Source organism: Typopeltis vanoorti, chromosome 20 (genome assembly GCF_054136105.1).
Source record: "Typopeltis vanoorti isolate ZY-2024b chromosome 20, IOZ_Tvanoo_1.0, whole genome shotgun sequence".
NCBI classification, from domain to species: Eukaryota; Metazoa; Arthropoda; class Arachnida; order Uropygi; family Thelyphonidae; genus Typopeltis; species Typopeltis vanoorti.
In genome coordinates, this window is record NC_143568.1 from 104,786,172 (window position 1) to 104,797,957 (window position 11,786).

General features: G+C 38.6%; 1 protein-coding gene across 2 annotated transcripts in view; it reads right to left on the bottom strand.

Annotated features, from left to right (window-relative positions):
- Traf4 (TNF receptor associated factor 4) overlaps positions 1–11,276 on the bottom strand; it is a 203,036-nt gene extending 191,760 nt beyond the window's left edge. For both annotated transcript variants that reach the window (XM_090409828.1, XM_090409826.1), the window contains exon 1: positions 11,122–11,276. In XM_090409828.1, the coding sequence (XP_090265954.1) occupies positions 11,122–11,264 (143 nt within the window). In that variant the 5' untranslated portion in view covers positions 11,265–11,276. The remainder of the gene's footprint in view (positions 1–11,121) is intronic.
- Positions 11,277–11,786: the final 510 nt, after the last annotated feature.

An 11,786-nucleotide genomic window follows, 5' to 3' on the forward strand; every position in this document is an offset into this window, starting at 1 on the left:
TAATCTAAATTTAATGTTTGAGAAGTTCACTACGAAAACAAAAGAAAGTTAGGCTTAACTATTTGGACTGTGGAGATTTAGGGAGAGCGAAAAACTGACTTCTAAAGGCATTCGTTCTTTTCAGTGTATTTGAAAGCGGATAAAAAAATGCATTATTCCAAGTTTGTGTCACAAATAAGCACTTCATCTGACATGAATTATTCTGTCAAAATATTTACGATTTTTGTAAGTCGTCGCGATCTCCTGAAACCATTTGAAGACGTGACTACAAGAAGACGTGTCACGCTTGATGAACCCTGACGAAAAACGTAAGAAAAGGAAAGAGTTGCCCCAGATCGACACCAAGAAAGCTGCTGTCAGAGTGCAAAGTCGTCCAAGTGTTAAAATGAAAACATCTGAACTCTGGTAGGAAGATGACTGTCAGACTGTCTAATTCTATTAAAGTGCAGGCCAAAGAAGTTTATTTTTTTTTTTTTTAATATCATCACACAAATAAGACTTGTTCATTTCATTAGAAAAAAGGCGTCATATAGATCGGGGGTGCTTTCTTCAACCATTTCTATCCATTGCCTCTCAAACACCCTTTTTTTACAGTGTAAAATTAGCTCACAATTTTAATGTTACTAATTAAAAGCATAGTTTAAATTAAACTACATAAAAAAAGGAAATTGAATCGACAACAGATTTATTTTCCTGCAAATACGCTAAACAGAAATAAAATACAAGAACGGAGACACAAAATTAGCTCAAATACTGATTTTGTTTCCATACATAAAATGCAGACCATTCTTTAAATCTTGGAACATTTTTCTATTAAGATTTGTTCTTTCCTAGAGTTAAGAAGAGGATGTCCGTTTACTTCCGGTTCTTTAACCGGAAGTCGCTGTACACGAGGGGAAAAAAAGTTAAAAGAAATTCTCGATGAAAGAATTCGAAAAGAAAAACCCAAAGAAAGAAAAAAAAAAAGAAAATAAAAATGAAAATGGAAGTGGTGATAAAAAAAAGAGAGAAAATATTTCAACAGGAACGCTTAGCTAATGAGTTTCAAACACGAAATAAAGCAGCGAAAGATTAATGCATGGAATCTCTTCCAGCAAAGAGAGCGGGAGAGCACCCCTGGGAAAACAACTCCACGAGTTGGTCCTTTTTTTTTTTTTTTTGTTGTTGTTGTTTAAAGATCGCTTCTTTTTCTTGAGTGCAGCTATAGCACATGACAAGAAGTTCTGCCGACCCTGCCAATATTTTGAACCCACGGCATCGGCGACAACGTCAATGCAAAAAATTAACTGACGTGTTTCTGCAATAGCGGACAATTTCTCTTATTCTTTCATTCACATGTTTATTTTGTTTCAGAAATTGGTTTGCAGACGAAGCCATTGGGCCACTCAGGATTTAATCTTGGGGGGGGGGGGGAAGTTGAGTAGGCGACTTGAGATTACACACTACGCATTGCATACGACCTATGACCGAGCATCTGCAGTGATTGCCAGTCCATGATACCCGTAATCTCCTCTGGCCTGGCTCGGACAAACGAAGTAGCGCCCGAGCACCACTTCGTTCGCCTAGCGTTCACAGGGCCTTGATTTCCGAGAGCCAAAGGGTATACGTGATCGCTAATTCATAAGTAGTATAGAAATAGAAGACACATCATAAATAAAAAAATTAATTTTAATTAGGAAAAGATTTTTGGAAAATTTTCTGGTGTTTTTCTCCTTTTTCTTTTTTTTGGGGGGCCGGGGATCCTTTACTCCCCTGGGTGCGGCTACTGGACGAAGCACTGCATCTTCTTTCATACTGTGAATTTTGCTTTTTTATTTCTTTCGTACACCCTCTGTCCAAAAAGAAACCGAACTTTTGATGGAAAATAAAACGCAAGCCGATTATAATTATTCAAATCATTTATTTCAATCAGTATACTCTCCCTCTCAGCTTCGATACAGCGTTTGGCAAGGTCAGTTAACGCTTTCCTTCCATCGGCAAATGAAGACGGGGGAAGAGAAAGAAGTCACAGGGTGCTAAATCAGGTGAATGCGGCGAGTGATCCAACACACAAACTTGGTTTTTGCTCAAAAACTGTCTCACAATGTTCGAACGATGAGATGGTGCATTATCGTGCAAAAGTGACGATATTCATGCCGTACGCCATGAATTCTCGCTATCAATCGCTTTAAAACTTCGAGATAAAACTCACCATTGACCGTCTGGCCAGGCAGAACGAATTCATTGTGGATGATGCCCTTGGAATCTTAGAAACAATCAGCATTGTCTTCACTTTTGACGTCTCTAAGTGACTTTTCTTCGAATGCCCATTTTTTGGTGGTCCCCTCAGCACTCTGGCGCTTTGTTTTGGCGCATACTCAAAACAACACGTTTCGTCACCAGTAACTATCGTTTCAAGGAAGTTTGAGCCCTTACGAGCGGTTTTAATGAGGTCCCTGCAGTGTCCAATTCGATATTTTTTTTTTTTGATCGTCGGTCAACTGGTGGAGAACAAAACGCGAATTCAATTTACGAAGGCCCAAACGTTCGGTCAAAATGTCCACAATTCCTCTTCAATTAATCTCACGGACGATTTCGGGTTTTCTTTGGTGAAATCGCGCACTTTTTGGATGTTAACTTCGCTCAGTCCAATTTTTGGATGGCCTGGCTTTTCGCCGTCCTCAAGCGTCTCACGATCACTTTGAAATCGTTTAAACCACTCGTAAACTTCAGTATGGGATAAGCATTCATCATTGTATGCTTTTTGAGGCATCTGACGTGTTTCGGTAAAATGTTCACAAAAGTCAATCGCAGTTCTCTGTTTGAAACTCATTTTCCGACCGTTCGTCAAAACACATTGTCACTCTTTGCACAATAACTCGGCTTCTAATGAAACAAATGTCATAAACAGTTGACACGAGACTAATGAAGGCTGCCACTTTCGACAACTAAAAGGTACAACAGGTGGCGCCACTAGTATCTTCTATTTTCGAAACGTTCGGTTTCTTTTTGGACAGAGGGTGTATCGTGATAAAATGTAAATTTTCGTTGGCTTGAGTTGAACGGGGTATTTTGGACCCAAAAAAGGTTCCAAAAAATACGAAAATACTGCTTTAACATGAACTGGAATTTTAAAAATATGACTGCGATCTTAAATTAAAAAAAAAAAGGGGGTGGGTGGCTGAAAGAATGAAAGCAATCACCACTCCATCTTATCTTTGGTTCTGTCGACAAAGAAAGGAATTAAACCAACTAAATACACATCTCTTTGCCTCGAACAACACAAAACTTTATTCTTCACAAAGAAATGAATAAAAAGTAAAATAAAAAACCTTTCTGTTTTCTTTCTATTACGAACTGCAGACGGGAGATAATCATCTCCACCCTGCAGCTATTTTTCTGGGAAACCAGCGGATATCAAAAGTATTTATTGGGTTTATGGTTTTGTGTTCTTGCACTGTAATGAACCTTCTGATGTCTATCAATTACAGCCGGTGCCTAGCAAGCAGAAAACAGGAAAAAAAAAGCTCCTTATCAAGAACTCTACACTGCCGCCAAACATCACTAATAAAAGTGGAACGCACGATGAGCATTCCGCTCGAGGCATGCTCCAAGGATAGCCAAAAAAGGGAACCATTAACGGATCTCTTTCTTGTCTGAAATGCTAGCATTTTTCGGAATCTTGAACTGAGATCTTATCTCATCGATGTAATCACCGCAACATTCAGTTTTAGAGCACGTTCTTATTAAAACATGGTCTTCTACAAATTCGGTAGCTGAACAATATTGTGCCAATCGGCATTGTGAAAAGGACCACAGAACGAACAAATATTCGGTCATGAATAGAGATGAGCTGTTGACAAATGAATCATGGAGGACACACTGTGTTGACAAAGACTTTCATGTTATCTCCAATACTAGTGACGAACTAGGCTGAGAGATACACTAGACCAGGGATGACTCGAACATAGGCACTACGGAACTGTAGCACCTCCAATTTTTTCGATATATAAACGTATTTATTAATTTATTTATATTTGCTTGTAATATTCAATTTTATCGTCAACAATCCTATACAATTCTCTTATTTTGTATAAAAAATAATAATAAATCCGTCTTGTAGCACTTAAGAGGGCGCTAGCAGCACTGTGTTTACCACAGTCTCATATTGCTACGCGCGCAAGCATATGCACGTCACAGTGAGATGCGAGCTATTAGCGTAATGCGGCACTGTCCGTCGCGCAGTTCCACTGTTGTTTGTATGCAGTTTGCGTCAGTAGTAGAGTGTTCGTAGTGCTTATCGTGTTTACTCCGTCTCTTTAAATATTTGGACATTACAATTAAAGACATAACATTTGTTGTTGTTTTTATTTTAGAACATTATCGGGTTATGATCATGGATTTTATTTTTAAGTAATTTTGAATTATACCAAACTGTATAATTTTATCGATAATAAACAATATTTTTTCATGTTTAAGTTTTTTTTTTTTTATTTTTACCATAATTTTGATATTTTATCCAAACACGTATACACTGTACTTACAGTGTGTATGTGTATTTCGAAAGTTGCAGTACCCCCACGATTTCAAGCCACGAGCCGCCACTGCACTCTACTGACAAAATTAGTTGGCCATCTTCATTTAAATAAAGGCAAGGGAGTTTACGCTAACGGACTGTAGTTGTAGACTATCATATGAGCCATCAGCTCGTGTGATGGAAGCCAACTTAGAGAAACTCCCATCACTAAAAGATGGAAAAGAGTCAAGAAAAGGGTTAACATTTTGCGCCCAACATTACATACTGAACTCTGTAGTACTGGAAGGACTACTGCGCACATCTTGGCATGCCTGGACAGTAGACTCCAGTTGGTTCCGTTTATTTAGATTTACGGCCGAAGCAAGTGAGGCTCTGAGGCCAGTGGAGACTGTTTGGAAAAACTGGCGAATCATGATACACACTCCTCGTGAAAGATAGACCTGTTCAGATGTAGTAATTACCAAGAACCTGGAGATTGATCACCCAGTTGGGTACCAATGCACTCCAGCCCTAAATGCAATTTCTTGTTTCTTTTTTTGTTTTAAACTGGGAAATACCAAAAAAAAAAAAAAAAAAGAAAGAAAAAGATAAATTAAGTGGATATTAAATCCAACGTCATGTGAGCGTCCGCATATTCGTCTGGTATTAGTTCATTTCGATAAGGTTTCGCTTCCACAAAATGGACCAATAGGAAGCGAATATACGGACGCTTTGAGCGTTCGTCGCTCCTATAAGGTTCGGCTAGGGCGACTCGTAGTATGGAGGTGCTCGTATTATTCCCGCAAGCTCTCTGGTCAATTTTCGCAAAACTTTTATAGTTTCTGTAGTCTTGAAACTAACTTTTGTAGTTTCTTTTATTGTGAAATGATGTTGGATTTAATATCCTCTTCATTTATATCATTTTGCATCGCCGAAGTGAAGCCTTTTGGCTGTTTATTTTAGAAAAATATAAATATTTAGTATTTATAATTCAGGACAATCTTACAATACCAGACAGCATAGCTGAACGAACAGCAGGTCAATGACGAGGGTCGACAGTGTCCGTGCAGCCACAACTAAATGATGGTTACGAGTTAATCACTTAGTTGCGTCTGGTGACATTGCACTAAACTGTCACTTATCTGACAGTTGGATCACCCTCTCGACCCACTACTCCACGACACACTGCTTAAGACGTTTAGGAGACGATGTGCTACCTGGCAGTAGGTATTTCCCATGACCTTGCTCAAGGACACCATCATCAGAATGATGCAAAAGAAAAGTACAACGAACCTCTTCCTAGAAGCCCCATCGCGTGCAGCTGCTCCACTTTGTGGCCATGTTAATGCCAGGGAATACAACGGTTGTCAACACAAATCCCTACACTAACGTATTCTCTGGTAGTCGCGTCCATTTGCCAACACTCCCACCCATAAGAGTCCTTCCAAGTGTCAACATTGCTGTTGAGTCTCCTCAGGTTACATAAAACTAGAATGCTTGTGCTATATACGTTGAAAGCTTGACCATTGGATATATTCATATAAAAACGTAGAATTTTCATTGTAATAATTTAATTGAAAAAAATCTAGAAAATTTATTACTACTTAAAAATCTTCCATGTTTCCCATACACCACCTCCTTTTAATTTTGAATAAAAACTCGTAAATTAATTGTAATTGCTTAAAAATAAAAATTAAAATTAAAACAATAAATGAAAAGTTAGTTTATTTTAATCAAAAGTAAAACTAAAATTACTTATTTAATAAAAAATAAATTAAAATGAACTTAAGCATCTTGCTTTTTATAGCATTTTTGTATATAAAATTAAAACAGAAATTTTAGAGAAAACAAAAAAGAAACCAAAATGGGTTCAAAAACTTTGATTTCCGTTTTATGCGAGAGAAAACCAAACGACACTTCTCTCACTGTGACAACTTTTAAAGAAAAAATGAGACTGCAGTAGCAGACGACAACACAAACGCATTGTTAAACTTCGTTAAGGCGTATGCCAAGTAGACAAAGACTTATCGATGTCAATAAACCAGGCCATACATCGCGATTACTTAATGATTTGGGAGGTATAGAATGAGCGGAAGATAGATATTGTAAATCGGAGCCAATAACGTCCCATTTGGACGAAATCAATAGCGAAACAGTGGCGTGGAAAATCTACGATTGCAGTGATTGATAAAGGAAAAACTGATGGCGTTTGGCAAACGAAAAATTCTTGTATTCCTTCTTATCTGCTGCCAATCTTCGTCTGCTGTCTTGTCTTCGTTTTTACGGATGTTAAATGGAACTTGGAGGGAGCTGCAAATGAGCGTGCCTATCGGTAGAAATTAAGTGGCGTGATAAATTTGGTGGCGGCTTAGCAGGCGCTGTTATCCATCACGTTAACGGCACTTCTTCTCCGCTATTAATTAGCGGGCTATTATTAATTGCGTCAATTATCTGTCCCTAATTATTTTTAAGCCTAGTTTCGCTAATTTTGCACCTTTTTTCCGAAACTTCTTTAGTCAAAAAGTTTCTGCTCTTCATTTTTATCATTTTCGTAGCAAAAAAGACACTTTTTTTAATAAAATATTCGGAGATGTATTTAATTAAATGGAATTACAGGGTTTAAAAATGGATTTTTTCCCCGGAGGGTAGAATGCGACACTTCTAAATATCTACAAACCATTCCCATTTATTCATTCTGTTTTTCGAGCCCAACTTGTTCCCATCGCAAACAGGAGGATGGGAGGAAATTATCATCACAATACACTCGCTAGAAAAACAAATTCAAACATATCTCCCCAGTTGCCACTGCTTATTAAGTCTCGTGCATTGTTTTACATCGCGACAATGTTGGAACTTCATTCAACCAATGCAAAGAAACTTTTTGGTCTAAAAAATAAAAAATAAAAAAATCTTTCGACATGCTTCAACAAAATAATACATACTTGACTATAAAAGAACAACCTAAAGTGTTAGTTTCGCATCTATAGTCACACTGGTGTCGACCCACGTTGGCTATAAGGACGTGGGTTCGAACCCTATCTAATACGCAACGAACCACCAAAACGACTTTTCAACTGAAGGTGAGTTAGCTTGTTTCATAAGGAGATGGAGGGTTTCCTCCAGTAAAACGGACAAACCAGCCACAGAACACACTAATTTAACTGACCATAGTATTACTGGACTAATAGCCTTAGTTGTCTCGACCGTAAACCAAAATAAGTCGGGCAACTGCTGCGTCCTGACAGCCCTTTAAGAAAGTGGGTCGATTTAACAAATGTATGGGAAAGTCAGACATCTGCGTGGAGTGAAAAAATAACATTTTCTTTTTCCGTTTTTAATGAAATTTATCTTTTAATTTTTTTGATTAAATGTAGCACATTGTTGTGTATGGGTACAGCAGTGACAGCTGCGTTCAAAGGTGGTATTATAGGACAAACCACCTGTTCTGGCCTATAAACCTATTATGGAAAACAACCAAACAGTAGTGGGTCAGAAAAGGAAAGAATCCATCAAGAATTTTAATATTAGCGAAGGTGTGTACAGGTGATCCTATGCCGGTAAAGGTCCAAACAAAAGAAAGAAAGAAAGAGCAAATAACATCCTGGAGGGCGTTGCCATCGCTGCAGTTTGGCACTGAGCCAACAACCAACTCGATGGACACAAAATGTCACCTGTAACGAAGTGTACCTGCAGGCTACTTCGACGCACTTCTCTCGCATCTTGCAGGGGCACGAGACAGCTCCGCGTAGTCATAGTAACCGAGAGAAACAAGTCAATGCTAGCTGCTGACGAGTTCGGGAGCGGAAGGTATGAAAGGCGAGTCTTATTCCTAAAGCAACTGGCTTGTAAGACGCGAAATATTCTTGGCAGACCCGCAAAGGTTTTTGTGATGAGCAGACGGAATTACGAAGGCGTCTCATTCATGGTTGGATGAGTGTAACCCGAGTCCCACGAAGGCACCCACACTAGGGTGTCGTACAGACCTTGCCGACACGATGACCTGTGTGGGCATCTGACCTTAAGCTCAATCCTTTGTTGCCTAAATGTGACTGGGTGGATATCCAGCGCTGAATAATAGTTTCACCCCCCCCCCCCTTAACTGGGCTGGAAGACTTCACCAAATTTGGCGGGTTCAGCCGATCAACGAACGTGGCGCTTTTTCTCCCCCACTTTAGAAAAAAGTTTAAATTTTTTTCTTCCAAGTCCCTGTCAGCGTACTTAGTTTGCCGTAAGTGCCAAAGGTCATGAATGAAACGGTGCCATTCAGTTCTAAGGCACGCGCGCACAGATCGTTTGCTGAAACGCCTTAATCCTGTTTAAGTGATTTTGTACGTGGTGGCGAAATGAGGTCGTCAGTTATCGCGCTTCCTGATCCATCCCGACAACCATTTCAGTGGAGCTCCCCCACGTCTGAAGGTGTGAGCTTCTACAAACAACATCCACGCATCCGGTCAGTGACTGAGCGCTTCGTCCCGGGACTCGCCTCTTTCTCAACTTGCACATCACGATCTCGCACAAGACAATGCAAACCGGTATAGCTCAAAGTCGCGTATTCACATGAATGCCTTTTATTCATTATTTTTTTTTTTTTTACTCTTTTCATATATTCCGGACCTTGAGGGCATAACGATAATCCTTATGGAGATTTTTTATTTAACCATCAGGACTTCCTAAACAGAGCGGCTCTGATTCCTGTAAGTCTGTGTTTCAAGTGGTCGGTTGTTTTGCCTTAAAATTCAATTTACGTACTAATATTAATACAATATGCGCTGTTTCTATAGAGACAAGTTATGGCTATTACTAACGACTAACTATTTTAATCAGAGTCTCGAAAATATATCAAGAAATTGGTTTCGAAACATCTGGTCATATTAATTCGACCCATAAACAACAAGAGAACGCAAGTATGTATTCAAACATCCCCCCCCCCCCATCGGAAATTGCATCTAATTATTTTTTCAATCTTAAACGGAGGTGGAAGGCCTTCTATTACCGCAAACACAGACAAACCAGCCCAATTCCTCTCAAACCTCGATTCCTCTCAAGACTTATTCCTCAAATTTTGAATTAAAGAAGTTTTGGGGCAATATGAAAGTGTTTGAACTCGGCAGGAAGTTTTCGAAGGCACACACACACAAGAAAAGAAGAGATAGAATCAGGAATTGTGAAGAAAACCGAATACAGAGGATATTGCGAGAAATAATAAAGTGGAGAATAGATGGAAGGTTGCCAGACTCAAGTCCCCAGACAATTGATTGCGTAAAACCGTCAAGCGTAAGATTGTATGGAGAATCTCGAAAGATACGGCAAAACAATAGATGAAAAGGATATCCCTACGCATAAAGGCTTAAAAATTGTAAAAATGGTGATTAAATAGTACAGTTTTTGCATTGAGAACTGTTCAGCATTTTTAGGGATCCGCGGGAAGAATTGCTCGATATTTTGTGAGCAACAACTGCAGTTGTTCTTCCTCGTCACGCAAATACCAGAAAATTATTTCTACAAAAAAGATATTACTCGTAGAAACACGAAAAATGATTCGAACCCTAAAAGGACAAGGCTGTACAACGCTGACACTCGCATGCGTATCATCCAATAGCACAAACAACGTAATTATACACTTAATTACTTGAAATTAACAAATTAGCCACAGCAAACAACTAAATGAAAAACGCAATGTTTATTAATATTTTTAAGACTAAAATGATGCACTCATAACTTGTGCGCATGCTCAACTTAATGTTGTCATAGTACCATGACATCACATCCTGCTCTATCAACAACAAAGAAGCAAAACTAGTGTACAAAAACAAGTCTACCAATAACAGTAATATCAGATGACGTCACACTTCCAAGCGATTGTACCAATGTAAGGAAATAAATGTTTACAATCGAAATATTGGTTTTGTTTACTGACAACAGACGTAGATGTTATGTTAGTATAACTTAGTATTATAAACTTAATCCAAATTCACACGATAACAACAGGCCTATTTAGAATAACAATAAAAAGCACAAGTTATCCTAAACCGCTTTAACTTATTCAATGCTATTAATGGAGTTTCCTTGGCATTGAATGCTTTAAGACTCTCTTGTAGAGTCTAGGGGGAGGGGCGGAACATCTGCGTCTTTTGCCTTCTTTTGTAGAGAGTTCCCCTCCTTTCACCTGGTCCAATACATCTTTTTATTCAAAAGATAATAAAGGCTTTGTCAATAGAAACACCAAGAAAAAAAAGTAAGCAATTAAAAAGACGCAATTAAAATTAGTTGATAGTCTAGAAATAGCAAAAAGACAGGAAGTTAATCTCGAACCATCTTGCTAAAAACCTTTTATGACGATTTTTCCATTCAGGTCATTAGCGAGGTTGGTAAAGATGGTTAACGCTAGAAAATTGGAGTATTCTTGTTAAACAATAAATAAATACAAACACAATTAGGTTTGTAGCCAATAAGGATGGCTCTATAAACACGACCCACGTCAAAGTGGCTGTAAAAAAATAAAATAAAAATAAATAAAATCAGCAATTAAAAGCATTTCGTTCTATAAACAGGAATTACAGATTACGTGTCTTCAAAACAATACAAAAAATTAACTTCCTCAATGTACTTGGCTACTACTTGCCCACCTGAGGTAGTCCTGCAAACAGGTGTCACAAAATCGGTGACCACACGTGGTTATTTGGACGGTATCTCTCATAGGTAGTCGGCACAGGGGACAGGTATAACGTCTCCTCACCGTGTTGCGGAACTTGCATCCATAGCCCGGCATCCCAGTCCTGGTAGCCGTAGCCTTTCACTGTGTGTCACCGAGCCAGTGGGCTCCAGCTGATCACGCTTACAGCGCTGGTAAACAGGAGTCTGCTGGCGTGCCTGACACTCGACAGGGAGAAGTCGGAAACGAGAACTTGGTTCTGCCATTAGCGTTGAACTAAGAGCGTCCAATATTATTTAACAAAAAAAAAAAATGGCGAGTAAACGGTGGCATCGTTTGTAACCCAACAATTAAGCTAGACTAGCGACCTCTAGAGTCCATTTTATGCTACGTAAAGAAATATCTGTCTTAATATTAATTAAACTATTTATAGCATTCCCGCGAGGAATATAGAATGCATTTTTCACATTTCGATTATTTACTTCAAACAAAACATTTGACAATACAACACGCACGCAAAAAGGCATTCAATTTTTTTAAAAATAAAATAAAGATGAAAAAAAAAAAGAGCTAATATTCAGACGACTTCATCTTGAAAACGTTGGTTGCTATGAAAACATGACGTCACATCCTTCTCTA